At 41.8% G+C, this 16,579-nt stretch overlaps 1 protein-coding gene and 1 long non-coding RNA gene across 3 annotated transcripts in view; one reads left to right on the top strand and one right to left on the bottom strand.

Annotated features, from left to right (window-relative positions):
• Positions 1-16,579, bottom strand: part of LOC116588331 — a 30,857-nt gene that overhangs the window by 11,271 nt on the left and 3,007 nt on the right. The gene's annotated exons all lie outside the window — the stretch shown is intronic.
• Positions 399-8,047, top strand: HTR3E (5-hydroxytryptamine receptor 3E). Its single transcript, XM_032339227.1, has 8 exons — positions 399-532; positions 2,259-2,425; positions 5,423-5,532; positions 5,705-5,874; positions 6,191-6,351; positions 6,681-6,886; positions 7,037-7,251; positions 7,380-8,047. Exons 1-8 carry the CDS (start codon positions 466-468, stop codon positions 7,607-7,609), a joined length of 1,326 nt encoding a protein of 441 aa, XP_032195118.1. The 5' UTR covers positions 399-465; the 3' UTR covers positions 7,610-8,047.

Below are 16,579 nucleotides of genomic sequence, written 5' to 3'. Positions count from 1 at the left end.
TTTTTTAAAGCCAACTAAGTTTATGATTTGTTACAACAGCAGTGGGGAAACTAATGTGAGAGTTTAAAGGCATGTAAGGTAAAGGGAAATGATGCAACATTTAAGAGAAAAAGTAGAGGGAATATACTATTTTTTAAAGGGCTGAGAATTTTCCAGAATTGAAGAGATGAGTCTTCAGATTGAGAGATCACACAAAGGTCTGAGTGTGATACATATCAGCTAATACACAACCATACTCAATATTATAGTGAAATACAGAAGAGGGGAAGTCTTAAGAGCAAACAGAACCTCCGGCATGGGCAAGAAAAAGACAACCAGAACTCTCTTTCCAGGAAGGTAACAAATGTCAGTGGTCAACCAATGCTATCAGCATTCAAAATCAGACTCTAGGTGTGGTCTCTGATCCTTTTTCCTGTGGATTCCTGGGAGCTGGTACACTCCTGGAGATGAATTTAGACAAAGAAGATGGAAGGAAGTTGGTTCCAGAAAGAGAGATTCCCCTTCTTCCTTGTTCTCAATCTTCTGCTTCAAGGTAAGAAAGGGGCAACAACAGGGAAGAAGTGAAGACTCTCTGTAAACACCTAGAAACTTCTTACAAATCTCCAACTCCTAAAGATGATCTAAAATGGGCATTGTTATTTCATAATTTTCATAATTCATAACGCCTGAACAGACATTACATCTCTGAAAGACAGAAAATATCCTTCCAGAGATGTGCCACACAGGAACACTTCCATTTTTCTTCCCATGAACCATCCCTGCTTGTCTTCTTTTCCATTTGACCTAAATGTACACCCATCTTTCTATACACAGGTATGATTCTTTTTCCCCACAGCTATGAAACCAACCCCATTGCAGCAAAGTGCTCACTTTTAGCCTTAACTTCCTCATCCACCTACAAGATCCAAGTTCCCTAGGTTAGCAAGATGCCAGAGGGTAAGAGGTGGAGAGTGAAGATGGAGTAAGCCTGTCTTTCAAGGAGTGATCATGGTAGAGTGGAAAGAACATGGGATTTGGAGACAGATGAACCTGGGTTTGAATATTGGTCCCTCACTTGACTCCTTATGTAACCTTGGGCAAATTGGTTGACTTCTCTGAGCTCCAGTTTCCTCATCTGTAAAATAGGACCTACCTTGCAGTTGTGAGGATGCAATGAGAGAAGTGAGTAGCACAGTGGCTGCCCGGCATTTGACAGGTATCAATAAATGTCATCTCTCTCCCTTAGGTTGTCATGTAACTTCTGGATAGGGGGAAAGAGGGGAGGGCTGAACCAAAGGTGGCCAGTACAAGAAAGAGGAACAAATTGTACACCTAGTCTACTCAGTAGAAAACATTAGAAATGGTCCTCTAGTCACTCACAGACCATGCTTGACAAATGAAAATTCATTGCTCATAGAATGATTTAAGGATTTGCCTGGAGAACACGGTGACTCTGGGAATGGATAAGGCTCAATGTCCTTGGCACACAGCCCTCTCTCTCATTCCAGCTTGTTGTAACTCTAGCAAATTTCTACCAGTAGAGAATTGGAATATTTATCAGTCAGAAAAGAGGAGAAGGCAACACCACAAAAGCCTCACACTAGAAAACTGATAGAAGACTGGGCAGCAAAATAAGGAGATGGAAGGAACCTTGGGGCAGTGAAGGTGATAGGTACATTCTCTTTGGGCACCACCCCCCAACAGAATCCTATCCAATGGCTATCACTGTCCCAGGGTTTGGTTTGCATATAGATTTGGGCATGCTTTGCATGAAAACAGAAAGGTTAGGAAGAAGGCCAGAGCCCTAACTCAGCTTACCACATTAGCTTCCATCATTAGCCTTCTAGCCCAACCCATCCTCCCTGGCTTTGGTGGGCAGCACCCAGCCTCTGGGCCTCTCTTGGAGCTCTCCCTCCCCCAATCTCTATTTCATCAATGGGGGTGTATGCTGCAGCAGCATCAAACAAATTAGGGTTCAGATCAAGTCCAGTTTCTGCCCCTAAATATTTGATGTCAGGAATTTAATTCCTCTCACTGAAACTCAGTTGACTCATTTATTACATAACGATAAAAATAATTTCTACCTGATAGGGGCCTGGGAGGGTAAAATGAGGTAATTTGTTGAAAGGGTTTAGACTATGCCTGGGACATAGTCAATGCTCAATAAATATTAGCTATCATTATTATCACAGGCTACCCCCAAGATCCTGTCATAGGGCCCTCTCATAGGCAACATGAGATTTCTCTCCCTCTCCTCACACATTCTATGTCCTCTACAGGAAGGAGCAGTACCTTCATCAACGACTGCTCAGGGTCTGCCCAGGATGGCATGTATCCCACTGTTCTGGAGTCAGTGTTCAACAGGAAGGCCTTCCGTCCAGTCACCGACTTCAGCATCCCCACCCTAGTCAACATCTCCTTCACTATGTCTGCCATTCTAGATGCGGTGAGTGCTGATACCTCTAGCCCTTAATTTTTTCCCACCCTGGCAAGGCAAGCTCAAAAGCCCTTGTCCACATTTCAGCTTCCTCTCTCATTGCTATCTGGAATCTGCCCAATGAGAATCTCAGAGAAACTATGTCTGGTTCAGCAGGATGACATATTAACAGCACTAGAAGAGAATTTCTTTTCTTCTTAGCCAGCAATTCTCTACGCTGGCTGAACATCACTGTTCAGGTTCTGCTCCCAGAGGTTCTGATTGGATGAAACCCAGACTTTGGTATTTTTAAGCTCCTCAAGTGATTCTAAGATACAGCCAGGGTTAAGAAGTCCTCCTGTGAACTCTCATTCATGGTCCAAAACATCTGTTTTAATCAAGCTTTTGTCCTCGCCCTACATCTTGGCCTTGATCATAGCACCATTTTGACATATCTTGGGGGTTGGTAAATAGAAGTGGGGAGTGGGAGGAATGGACAGACTTCTTAGCAGCATCACACGGGAAACAGGAAATTCTTTTGACAAGATGAGAAACTACAGCTCTTGTCATCGTTCCTGTGGCTGGATGGTCAATTCTGTTTATTCTCTCCCTTCATTTATAGTCAGAAAGGATTTTAAGCAAAGATATAATTATGACCTTTACGTACCTAACAACATAGCTTTGAAACACATGATGGGGGCACCTGGGTGGCTCAGTCCATTAAATATCTGCCTTTGACTCAGGTCATGATACTGGAGTCCTGGGATCAAGCCCCGCATAGGGCTCCCTGCCCTCTGCCTGCTGCTCCCCCAACTTGTGCGCTCTCTCTCCCTCCCTCTCTCTCTCTCTCAGATAAACAAATAAAATCTTCTTTAAAAAAAGAAAGAAAGAAACACATGATGGAGAAATTTAAAAATCTACAATCACAGTGAGAGGCTTCAATATACTCCTTTCAAAAGTCAAGTAGAAAAAGAATAAAAATATTGTGATTTTTAACAGCACAGTTAAGAAACTTGATTTAGGGGGTGCCTGAGTGGCTCAATTGGTTGAGTCTCCAACTCTTGTTATTGGCTCAGGTCTTGATCTCAGGATCCTGAGGCCAAGCCCCATGTTAAGTTCCACGTTGGGTGTGGAGCATACTTTAAAAAAAAAAGGGGGGGGGGACTAGATTTAATAAACTTTGTGCCAATGAATATGCATAATCTCTTCTGACACAAATGGAATATTGTCCCACACTGACCATATTCTTGACCACAAAGATCTCAATAAAGTCGAGAAAGCAGAAATTATCTAGATCACAATCTCTAATCACAATACAAAAAAATGAAACTAATCAGGAGAAGATAGCACTCCCCAAGAAAACCTTATTTCTTGAGAATTTAAAATTAAACTTCCACATACTTTGGGCTAAAGAGAAAATAAAATAGGGGCACCTGGGCAGCATAGTCAATTAAGCATCTGGCTCTTGGTTTCAGCTCAGGTTGTGATCTCAGGGTCATGATACTGAGCCATGCATCAGGCTCTGCACTCAGCTCAGAGCCGCGTGAGACTCTCTCTCCCTCTCCCTCTCCCTCTGACTCTCCCCCCACGTGTGCACTGATGTGATCTTTCTCACTCTCTTTCATTTTCTCTCTTTTTCTCAAATAAATAAATCTTTAAAAAATAAATAAAGATAAAATAAAATAAATAAACAGAAATTTTGAACTAATGAGAAATGAAGAGCTCTGCATATGAAAACCTATGAATGTAGCCAAAGTATAATAAGAATATATAAGAAATATATAAGAAATACATTAAAAAGTTTGAATCTTAAGTCCATTAATTAGAAAAAAAGAGGGGAGGATGAAAGTAAATGAAGTAAGTTTCCAGTTTGAAAAGCATGGTTGAAGAGAAGGAAAGAGGAGAAAAATAATAGTAATGATCACCTAAACTTGCTCTCAAAGTGTAGTTCCCAGATGGGCAGCACTGGTTGATTACACCATCTGGAAACCAAGAAATGCACATAGTTTTGGGTCCCACCCAGCACGATCAACCATCCCAGCATGCCCAAGACTGAGTAATTCTCAAGACGTGGAATTTTCAATGCAAAAACTAACAAAATCCTGAGCAAATCAGGATGAGTTAGTCACCCAAGCAAATGAATCAGAATCTACAGTTCAAGAGGATCCCCAGGTGTTTTATATGCAAAGTGAGAGTTGAGAAGCACTGATCTAGTACAAGTCTTTGCTTAATGTGCATAGAGTTCTCTGTTGTGGCTGTGGTTCCACAAACTACAGCTGCTGTTGAAAGTGTCCTGAGACCACACAAGCCCACCCAGAACTAGACAATCCTAGAAAACAGTTTTCAAAGAAGATTGCCAGACTTGGAAAAGAGAGTTTGGAAAGGTCATCCCAAAGACAAGGGAGGGTGGTGCCTGGCACCTGCCAAGGAGTGGAAGACCACTAAGCCTCTTGGGTTCAAAAAACCCAAGGGCTTGTTCAAGGTCTCCTTGCAATAAAGTCTGGTAAATGCAGTCTGGAAGACAGCTGGAGCCACGCTAGATATTAATACATAATGCCTATGACAATATTACAGTTTCAAAATCCACTGATAAGCCTTATTTCATTTGATACCTACTAATCTCCTTATTTCACACTAGGGAAATTCTAGCTCAGAGGTGCTAAGTTATTGATCTTTCATCTCTGAATCTCATTCCTACTGAAGAAAGGAGAGGATTTCTCTGGTCACCAGTAATTTCTCATGGCAATGGGAAAGGAGAGTGATCAAAATTTATGAAGAAATGGATGCAGAGTGCTTCAATTCTATCTGTAATTCTTACTTATTGAAAAAAAAAGCCAAAGTAAACTTATCAAAATATTTATTCCACAAAGATGAGTAATAGAAACACATGTTTATTATATTATTTTATATATTTTTTATGTGCAGGAAATATTTCATAACCTTTTTTAAAAAAAAAAAAATCAAAGGACAGGAAAAAACAGCTTCAATTCATATAAGGCTCTCACCTCTTTTCCACCTGGGTTCTAGGTCTGGGATAACCCATTTATCAGATGGAACCCAGAGGAATGTGAGGGCATCACGAAGATCAGTGTGACAACCAAGAATCTGTGGCTCCCAGACATTTTCATCATTGAGTTGTGCATATAAAGGGCTGGGGAAAGGCAGAGGGAAGCCCCATTTTCTGGAATCAGTAGAATTTACAATCTTCCATTGGAGTCACTACAAGCGGTCTTAAATGGCTGAGAAATGATCAGAAAGGTAAGAGGAAAAACTGTGTAACACCTGCATCCCACTCCATCTCTCTTACAGCATGGATGTAGATAAGACCCCAAAAGGCCTCACGGCATATGTAAGTAATGAAGGTCGCATCAGATATAAGAAACCCATGAAGGTGGCCAGCATCTGTAGCCTAGATATCTTCTACTTCCCTTTTGACCAGCAGAACTACACACTCACCTTCAGCTCATTCCTCTACACAGGTAAGTTGTGATGGAGTCTCAGAGATGTGGGTGAATGAAAGAAAACAATAAAACAACAAAAAATAAAATATTAAGAAATTATGAACAAATGGTGACCAAGGTGTGTGGGTAGAGCAAAGATTAAGGCTCTATGGATGTTTTCCATAAAGGCAGATCCGAAATCTATCTTGTTGATTACCACCCTAAGCTCTTTCAAAGTTTCTGCCATATGGTAGATACACAAAAATATGTGTTTAATGAAAAGACAAAAAAATAGAGTGCAGTTGAGTCAACAGGAAACTGTATCCTTGGGAAATGATCTGGATCTCCCTTTTAGTGGAGAACATGTTGCTCGGCATGGAGAAAGAAGTGTGGGAAATAGCAGACACATCCCAGGACATCGTTCAAACCCATGGAGAGTGGGAGCTCCTGGGCATCAACAAGTCCACCCCAAAGATGTCCCTGGGCACCAGCCTGTATGATCAGATCATGTTCTATGTAAGTTCAGAGGCCCTTGCTTTTTCCTTCCTTCCTTGCTTCTACTCTTACCTACAATCTCCATCAAGTGGGTATCTCCCAAGTTTCAGTTTTACTTCTGTCAGGCCTGAACCTTCTCTCTTGGCTGCCCAGCCATGCTCTTTTTCCTAAAGCTCACTTCTTTGGCCTTAATCGCCCATGGCAGGTTCTATACTTCATTATGAAGCTGCATTCTGCATACCTAAGGATCTTAGAGTGATATCAGACCAACAGGAAAGGCAGAGACACAATCACTACTATTCCTGGGAGTCTCCAAATCCCTTATCCACTTCCCTCTCTTTCCTCTCAAGGTGGCCATCAGGCGCAGGCCCAGACTCTACATCATAAACCTTCTGTTGCCCAGTGGCTTTCTGATTGCCATCGATGCCATCAGCTTCTACCTCCCAGCAGAAAGCGGGAATCATGCCCCATTCAAGATAACCCTTCTTCTGGGCTACAATGTCTTCCTGCTCATGATGAATGATTTACTCCCCACCAGTGGCACCCCCTCTCCAGCCATTGGGAAAAGAAGGGTGGGAAAGACTGACTGAACTAGCTCAGGGAAGGGAGTTATCCTGGGAAAAGGAGGTTCTCCAGGATATGATTGGAAGAGAGAAGTCCTAGGTTGGTGCCTCTGGCCCACATGTAGGCCTACCTTCCCTCCAGGTGTCTACTTTGCCCTGTGTCTATCCCTGATGGTGGTGAGCCTGCTGGAGACCAGTTTCATCACCTACCTGCTGCACCTTGCCACCACCCAGCCCCCACCCATGCCTTGGTGGCTTCATTCTCTGCTCCTCTGTTGCACCAGGCCAAGAAAATGCTGCCCCACTGCATTCCAGAAGAGAAATAAAGGTCTGGGCCTACCCCCTGCCCACCTGCCTGGTAAGGGGTCAGCACTGCACACATTACCTCTTCCCACACAGTCTTTTCTCTGCTCCTGCCTCCTTCCCTGTCCCTCTTCCTCCCCAGGTGAACTTCATAGTCCTAACTCAGTCTCTGTTTCTCTGTAGGTGTGAAGGAGCCTGTGGAGTTGGTGGGGAACGTGTCAGGTCCCAGAGAGGCAGAGTTAAATGGGTGTCCTCAATCAACAAGGGCCCAGGAGGAAGATGAGACTAAGAAGCAGCACTTGGTCAACCTATGGGTGCAGTTCAGCCACAGGATGGACAACCTGCTCTTCTGCCTCTACCTGCTCCTCATGGCCACCTCTGTGGTCACAGTCATTGTCCTCTGGAACAACTAGCCATGATGTCTATCTGCTCCTGCTCTTGCTCCAGCCAAGAACTGCTTCTGGGTTCCAGAGACCAGTCAAGTTTTTGCCTTGTTGACTACCAACTGTCACAGCCCAAAGATGACCAGTTCCCTGTTGCATTCCATGCATCTCAATCCAGACCCACTGATCAGTCTCAACCAACTCCAGACATTTTCCTCTTGCATCAGCATTCTACAGACTTCCCTCAGTCTTCCCTTGCAGTTCTAGGCTCCCCTTATGTCTTCTCCATAGCAGTCCCACCTCTTCTGCTTGGTTACTTGTCCCAATAAATCATTCTACAGAGATCTCTGGTTCTTTATCATGTTTTCAGATAGCAAATTAACTATTCAGGACTGATAGTTGCAAAATATCACCTGTGCATACCTCTGCCTGTGATAAAATTTTGACGTCATAACAGACTATTCTCTTACCTTCAAGTCCAATGTGACAATAGTCCTGTCTGGGAAGTTTTAATTTTCTTAGGCATTTTACTTTATTTTTTTAAGATTTTATTTATTTTTATTTTAGAGAGAAAGCAAGTTTCAGCAATTTTGGGAGAAAGAGAGGGAGTGGGAGATAATCTCTAACAGATTCTGTGCTGAGCAGAGCTTGATGCAGGGCTTGATCTCAGGACCCTGTGATCATGACCTGATCCAAAACCAAGTTGGTCGCTCAACCTACTGAGCCACCAGGCACCCCACTTAGGGATTTTAAAAGACATATTTCTTCCTTGTAGATTCTTTTATTTATCTTTTTCATTATTGTAAAGGCATACTGTAGAGATATTACAGGTTAGGTTCCAGAACATCACAATAAAACAACTATCACAGTAAAAGTAGTCAATGAATTTTTTGACTTCCCCGTAGACATAAAAGTTATGTTTGAATTATACTGTAGTCTATTGAGTGTTCAATAGCACTATAGCTATTTGAGTCAGTTGAGCATCTGCCTTCGGCTCAGATCATGATCCCAAGATTCTGGGATCAGGCCCTGCATCAGGCACCCTGCTCAGTGGGGAGTCCGCTTCTCCATATCCCTCTGCTCCCCTCCAACTCACACTCTCTCTCAAATAAATAACTAAATCTAAAAAAAAGTGCATACCTTAATTTAAAAGTACTTTATGCTAAAACACACTAACCATCATCTGAGCTTTCAGCAAGTTGTAATCTTTTGACTTTAGAGGATCTTGCTTCAATGCTGATGGCTGCTGACTGCTGAGGGTAGTGGCTGCTGAAACTTGAGTGGCTGCAGCAATTTCTTGAGGACAATAGTGAAGTTTGCCACATCAACTGACTCTTCCTCTCACAATTTCTCTCTAGCATTCAATGCTGTTTGATAGCTTTTAAGCCGTGGAACTTCTTTCAAAATTGGAGTCAGTCCTCTCAAATCCCAAGATTAGTAATATTCTACATCCTTTGCTGTCATCTCAACAATCTTCACAGCATCTTCACCAGGAGTAGATTCCATCTCAAGAAACCATTTTCTCTGCTCATCCATAAGAAGCCACTCCTCATTCGTCAGTTTTATCATGAGATTGCAGCAATTCAGTCCCATCTTCAGGCGCCGCTTCTAATTCCAGTTCTCCTTCTATTTCTACTACACCTGTGGGTTACTTCATGCACTGAAGCTTTGAATTCCTCCCTGTCATCCTTAAGGGCTGGAATCATCCTCTTCCAAACTGCTGTTACGCTGCTATTTTGGGCTCTTCCCGTGAATCATAAATACTCTTAATGGCATCTAGAATGGTGAATCTTTTGCAGAGGTTTTCAATTTACTTTGCCCAAATCCATCAGAGGAATCACTATCTACAGCAGCTATAGCCTTATGAAATGTATTTCTTAAATACTAAGACTTGAAAGTCAAAATTACTCTTTGATCCATGGCTGCAGAATGGATGTTGTGTTAGCAGACATGAAACATCATTCACATTGTACATCTCCATCAGAGTTCTTAGTGACCAGATGCATTGTCAATGAGCAGTAATATTTTGAAAAAAATCTTTTTTTCTGAGCACTAGGTCTCAATAGTGGGCTTAAAATATTTAGTAAACCATAGCAGATAAACAGATGTGCTGTCACCCAGGCTTTGTTGTTCAACTTACAGAGCACAAGTAGAGCAGATTTAGCATAATTCTTAAAGGCCTTGGGATTTTTGGAATGGTAAATGAGCATTGGCTTCAACTTAAAATCACCAGCTGCATTACATTAGCTCTTTATAAGAGAGTCAGCCTATCCTCTGAAGCTTTGAAGCCAGGCATTAACTTTTCCTCTTTAGCTATGAAAGTCCTAGGAGGCATCTTCTTCCAATAGAAGGCTGTTTCCTCTACTTTGAAAATCTGTTGTTAACAGTAGTCACCTTCATGAGTTACCTTAGCTGGAACTTCTGCAGAACTTGCTGCAGCTTCTACATCAGCACTCTGCTGTTCACTCTTGTACATTTATGTTATGGTGACGACTTCTTTCCTTAATCCATCTGAATGAACCTCTGTTGTGGTTGATTGATCTTCTATCCAGACCACTTAAACTTTCTCCGTATCAGCAATAAAGCTGTTTTACTTTCTTATCATTCATGTGTTCACTGTAGTAGGACTTTTCATTTTCTTTAAGAACTTTTCAAAGATTTATTTATTTATTTATTTGAGAGACAGAGAGTGCTCGGGGGCAAGGGGCAGAGGGATAAGGAGGCAGAAACCCAGGCAGACTCCACACTGAGCACAGAGCCTGATGCAATGCTCAATCTCATGAACCTGAGATCGTGACCTGAGTCAAAAACCAAGAATTCAACACTTAGCAACTGTGCCAGGTGCCCCAAGAACTCTTCCTTTGCACTCATAACTTGGATAACTGTTTGGTGCAAGAGGCCCAGCTTTTAACCTGTCTCGGCTTTCGACATATATTCCTCACTAAGCTCAATCGTTTCTAGCTTTTGGTTTAAAGTGAGAGAAGTATGACTCTTCCTTTCACTTAACACTTAAAGGCCATTGGCCTAATTTCAATATTGTTGTGTCTGAAGGAATAGGGAATCCAAAGGAAAGAAAGAGAGAAGCAGGTACAGCCGGTTGGTGAAGCAATCAGAACATACACATTTATTAAGTTCACCATCTTATACGAGCATAGTTTGTGGCACTCCAAGACAATTACAATAGCAACATCAAAGATCATTAGTCACAGATTACCAAAACAAATGTAACAGGGAAAACGCTTGAAATATTGAGAGAATTATCAAAATGTGACAGAGATACAAAGTGAGCAAATGTTTTTTGAAAATGGCGCTGATAGACTTGCTCAATACAGGGTTGCCACAAACCTCCAATTTATAAAAAAACACAGTATCTGTGAGGTGTAATAAAGCTAAATGCAATAAAATGAAGTTTAACTGGGGGCACCTGGGTGGCTCAGTGGGTTAAAGCCTCTGCCTTCGGCTCAGGTGATGGTCCTGGGATCAAGCCCCATATCAGGCTCTCTGCTCAGCAGGGAGCCTGCTTCCCTCACTCTCTCTCTCTCTCTCTGCCTGCCTCTCTGCCTACTTCTGATCTGTCAAATAAATAAATAAATAAATAAAATCTTAAAAAAAAAAAAAGTTTAACTGAAAATGAGTTCGGTAAGGTTACAGGATATAAAATCAATATGCAAAAAGCATTATATTTACATACATTAGCAATAAATAAACTGAAAATAAAATTAGGAATCATAAAAAATAAGACATTTAGGAATAAACCTAACAAAAGAAGTATAAGACTTATATATTGAAAACTACAAAACACTGCTGAAAAAATTAAAGACGATCTAAATAAATGGAAATATCTATCATGTTCTAGATTTGGAAAACTTCATATTGTGAAGATGGCAACATTTCCCAAATTAACCTATATATTCAACACAATCCTTATCAAAATCCTAGCTGTCTTTTTTGTAGAAACTGACAAGCTGATTCTAAAATTCATATGGAAATGCAAGAAACTCAGAATAGCCAAAATAATCATGGAAGAAAACACAGTTGGTAGTCGTACACTAACTGATTTCAAAACTTATTACAAACTAAAATAGTCAAGATAGTGTGTTGCTGACATAAGAATAGACATATAGATCAATGAAATAGAATTGAGAGTTCATAAACAAACCCTAACATTTATGATTAATTTATTTTGTACAAAGGGACCAAGACGGGGATGCCTGGGTGGCTCAGGTGGTTAAGGGGCCATCTCTTGGTTTCAGCTCAGGTCATGATCTCAGAGTCCTGGGATTGACTCCCACAATGGGCTCTGCTAGGAGCCTCCTTTTTTCTCTGTTGGCCTCTCCCTCCTTGTGCTCTCTCTCTCTCTAATGACTTTATAATTGTTTTAAGATTTTATTTATTTATTTGACAGACAGAGATCACAAGTAGGCAGAGAGGCAGGCAGAGAGAGAGGAAGAGAAGCAGGCTCCCTGCTGAGCAGAGAGCCCAATGTGGGGCTCCATCTCAGGGCCCTGGGATCATGACCTGAGCCGAAGGCAGAGGCCTTAACCCACTGAACCACCCAGGCGCCCCTCTCTCTAATGACTTTAAAAAAAAAATCTGTTGGCAAATTTTACTAGACATTGAACTGATAAAACTTAAATTCACCAGAAAGATAAAATATTTCAAATTCTATACACCTAAAAAATGAATCTTCAAAGTATATGAAGTAAAAATTGACAAAACTGTAAGAAATAATTAACAAATCCACCACCTTAGTAAAAGATTTAAAATATACTTCTCAGTATTCAGTAGATCAAAAAGATAAATGAATAAGGATACAGGAGACTTGAATATTTTAATTAACCATATTAATTTAATAGATATATAAGGAACACATTTCAATAAGGGAATAATACACATTATTTCCAAATGCCTGTGGAATATTTGTATTAACCATACATAAACCAAATCTCAACAGATATCAAGGAATTGGTGTTATACAGACGTTTTCCATGAAAATTATGGTCCTCAGAGCAACATCAGCAACATGTAAAAGCCTATTAGAAACGTGTAAGCTTAGGGGCACCTGGGTGGTTCAGATAGTTAAGCGTCTGCCTTCAACTCAGGTCATTATCTTTGGGCCTGGGATCAAGCCCTTCGTAGGGTTCCCTGTTCAGCAGGAAGCCAGCTTGTCCTCCCTCTGCCCCTCTCCCTCTGCCCCCCACCCCAAGCTCATGCTTCCTCTCTCTCTCTCTGTCTCAAATGAATAAATAAAACCTTAAAAAAAAAGAAAGGAAGGAAGGAAGGAAGGAAGAAAAATAAATGTATAAGCTCAAGGAAAGAAAGAAAAATAAAAGAAATGCATAAGCTCAGGGGTACCTGGCTGGCTCAGTTGGTAGACCATGTGACTCTCAATCTCAGGGTCCTGAGTCTGAGGCCCACACTGGGCAAGGAGCCTACTTAAAAAAAAAAAAAAAAAAAAGTAAAAACTCAGCACCTCCCTCAAAATCTCCTAGGTCAGAGTCTACATTTTGACAAGATCCCCAGAAAATTCATGTGTAGATTAAAGTTTGACATAAAGCATGTTTTCCTTTTCCTTTTTTTTTTTAAGTTTTATTTATTGAGGCACCTGGGTGGCTGAGTGGGTTAAGCCTCTGCCTTCACCTCCTCCGGTCATGATCTTCTACCACAGCAGAACTCCTGGCACATGGTCACCTGCCTCTATGGCAACCAAATATTCCAGTTTTCCAAGGACTGAGAATTTCCTTGAGTCCAGGATGCAGAACTTTCAATGCTAAAATTGGGATAGCCCTGGACAACATGGACAGTTGGTCACCTTACCTGCTTCCTCTCCTTCACACCACAACCCTCCCCCTCCAGGAACATCCATGTCCCTTGGAGAAGCCTGAATAAAAAGCAGGTAAGATATAGTGTCACAATCTTTTTACAATCCCTGCTATATCAGTATTCAAGACCCTGATAATCAGGCTGATCCATCAGCCATACTATTTTTTTTCTCTTGGCAAAGCTATCTCAAGAACCCTACTGGCTCTCTCCAGAGAGAGATGGCTCACTCCCCATCTACGAAGTTCAAGCTGTCGTCAAGAAAACTGGTCTCAGGAGTGCCTGGCAGTTAGGCTGCAGCCTTTGGCTGGGGTCATGATTCCAGGGTCCTGGGGTCATGATCCCAGGTCCTCGGATTGAGCCTGAGTTTGGCTTCCTGCTCAGCAGAGAGTCTGCTTTTCCCTCCCTCTGCCTCTTCCCCAGCTTGTGGATGCAGGCGCATGTACATGTGTACTCATGCATGCTTTCTCTCAAATAAATAAATAAAATATTAAAAAAGGAAGGAAGGGAGAGCGAGAAAAAGAGAGGAAGGAAGGAAGAAAAGAAAAACAAAACTGGTCTCAGAGCAGCCAGGTCAAATTCCTTCCCAAAGGGATCCTGGGCTCCAAGTACATTGTGGATATGGTGGGCTCCTTCTTTACAGTTCTGGAACACTCTGTCAAAAGGTACCTGAGTAAGTCTAAAATACAGACTTAAGCTATAGATACAGATAGAACTGATTGGTGCACAACACAGCAATGACCTCTAGGGGGTGGTGGTGCCCAACTCCACATGCCACCCTCTAGCACCTTATCAAGGCCCAGCCCAAGTACAGTATCATATGTTTCAATGACTTTATTTTCCCCCTTTTCCCCCCTTCCTTCATCTCTTCCCTTAATTTTTTTTAAGATTTATTTATTTATCTATTTATTTGAGAAAGAGAGGGAGAGCCTTCGCTAGCACATGCAACGGGAGGGGTGGGAGGTGAGGGGCAGAGGGAGAGAGAGGGAGGGAGATAGAGAGAGAGAGAGAGAGAGAGATTGAGCAGACTTCTCTCTGAGCTGAGGGTGGAGCCAGATACAGGACTCAATCTCACCCTGAGACCATGACTTGAGCAGACATCAAGAGCTGTCAGATGCTTAACGGACTGAGCCACACAGGCACTCCTTCCCTTAAGTTCGCAAGTGAAGTTTCTTCTGAATAATCCCAGCCTGTTTTGACTGGGCTATAGAAGATTTAGAGGATCTTTTTTCCTCAACTCTCAGCCTAGAAGACAAAGAGGATTGTTATACCCATAGAAACTAGTTTTATCACCCGGGATGAGAGTGAAGATTCTAGGAAAACAACAACAACAACAATAATGACAAAAAAGACATGATGTGGGGTGCCTGGGTGGCTCAATGGATTAAAGCCTCTGCCTTCGGCTAGGGTCATGATCCCAGGGTTCTGGGATCGAGCCCCACATCAGGCTCTCTGCTCAGCAGGGAGCCTGCTTCCTCCTCTCTCTCTCTGCCTGTCTCTCTGTCTACTTGTGATCTCTATCTGTCAAATAAATAAATAAAATCTTAAAAAAAAAAAAAGATGCGATGTAAGAGAACTCAGACCTTTAGCTACTCTGTCATTTTCTAGCAAGCTAGGATATGAACAGTAAAAACTTCAGCTATCCTATAACATATTTAGAACATTCAACTTTCAGAACGACTCCAGATCAAAAAGTAACTAGAAAAATAAACAACGCTTGTGGCAGTGAACAATTGGCTCTGATTACTAAGCCACAAGTAAGCCCAGCTGAGAAGCACAAAAGGCTCTAAGATTTACTGTCGAAGTGTTCTAATCCACCAGCTTGATGCATGTGATCACTAAAGCCCTGACTCTTTAGCAATGCCTAGAAACGGCCAGCTCTGTGTATATATCAAGGGTACCCTGCAGGGGACATACTCTACCATTATTCTGACATCTCTGTAGTAGGACCTGAAGAGAAAGAAAAAAAAAATGCCATTTAAAAGCTAAAAGAAGGGACGCCTGGGTGGCTCAGTTGGTTGGGCTGCTGCCTTTGGCTCAGGTCATGATCCCAGTGTCCTGGGATCCAGTCCCACATCGGGCTCCTTGCTCCGCAGGGAGCCTGCTTCTCCCTCTGACTCTGCCTGCCACTCTGTCTGCCTGTGCTCGCTCTCTCTCTCTCTCTCTCTCTCTCTCTGACAAATAAATAAATAAAATCTTTAAAAAAAATTTAAAAATAAAAGTTAAAAGAAAATATAGGAGAAAAACCTCACAACATTGGATTTGACAGTGATTTCTTGGATAGGACACCAAAAGTATAGGTCACAAAAGAAAAATAGATAAGTTCGACTTCACCAAAGTGAAAACTTCTGTGCATCAAAGGATATCATCAACAGGGTGAAAGGTAACCCATGAAATTGGAGAAAATATTTGCAAATAATATCTCTGATAAGAGATTGATATCCAGAATACATAAAGAATTCCTACAACTTAAGAAAAAAAAATTTTTAATGCTCAAATAGACACAATAGACTTTAATAGACCAGAAGGCTGGTTGCCAGAGCTAAGGGGAGAAGGGAATGAGGAGTTCTTGTTTAATGAGTACAGGGCTGTAGTTCTGCAACATGAAAAGAGTTCCATGGATGGGTGGTGGTGACAGTAGCACAACAATGTGAATGTCCTTAGCACTACTGAACTGTGCACTTAAAAATGGTCAAGATGGGAAATTTTATGTTGTATGTATTTTACCACAATTAAAAAACAAAACAAAAAGCCTCAGCTTGGGAGAGCCTGAAATTACTTTTACGTATTTGCTTAAAGTTGTCTCATCAGACTCTCAATTACTGACTAGCAACAACCAGTCACTCATTTGGCAAATATTTATTGAGCATGTGCCATGTGCCGAGTGTTCATCCAGACACCTGGGATACAGAGTGAATAAAACAGATGGAAAGCCCTGATTTTCACAGAGCTTACATTCTAAACTGATTGATTTTTTTTTTAAGATTTTATTTATTTATTTGACAGAGAGATCACAAGTAGGCAGAGAAGCAGGCAGAGAGAGGGAGAGAAGCAGGCTCCCTGCTGAGCAGGGCTCCATCCCAGGACCCTGAGATCATGACCTGAGCCTAAGGCAGAGGCTTAACCCACTGAGACACCCAGGTGCCCCAAAACTGATTGATATTTAAGACCCACACCTTA

The sequence above is a fragment of the Mustela erminea genome, chromosome 1 (genome assembly GCF_009829155.1).
Source record: "Mustela erminea isolate mMusErm1 chromosome 1, mMusErm1.Pri, whole genome shotgun sequence".
Lineage (NCBI taxonomy): Eukaryota > Metazoa > Chordata > Mammalia > Carnivora > Mustelidae > Mustela > Mustela erminea.
The sequence above is the reverse complement of the archived record's forward strand: the minus strand, read 5'-3'. Positions and strand labels throughout refer to the sequence as shown.

Bases quoted from the DNA above. Each gene is read 5' to 3' on its own strand.
- HTR3E (XM_032339227.1), top strand. From the start codon at position 466: ATGGAAGGAAGTTGGTTCCAGAAAGAGAGATTCCCCTTCTTCCTTGTT. The intron at 5,875-6,190 runs GTAAGTTGTGAT...TCTCCCTTTTAG, and splicing joins CAGCTCATTCCTCTACACAG to TGGAGAACATGTTGCTCGGC. The intron at 6,352-6,680 runs GTAAGTTCAGAG...TTTCCTCTCAAG, and splicing joins ATGATCAGATCATGTTCTAT to GTGGCCATCAGGCGCAGGCC.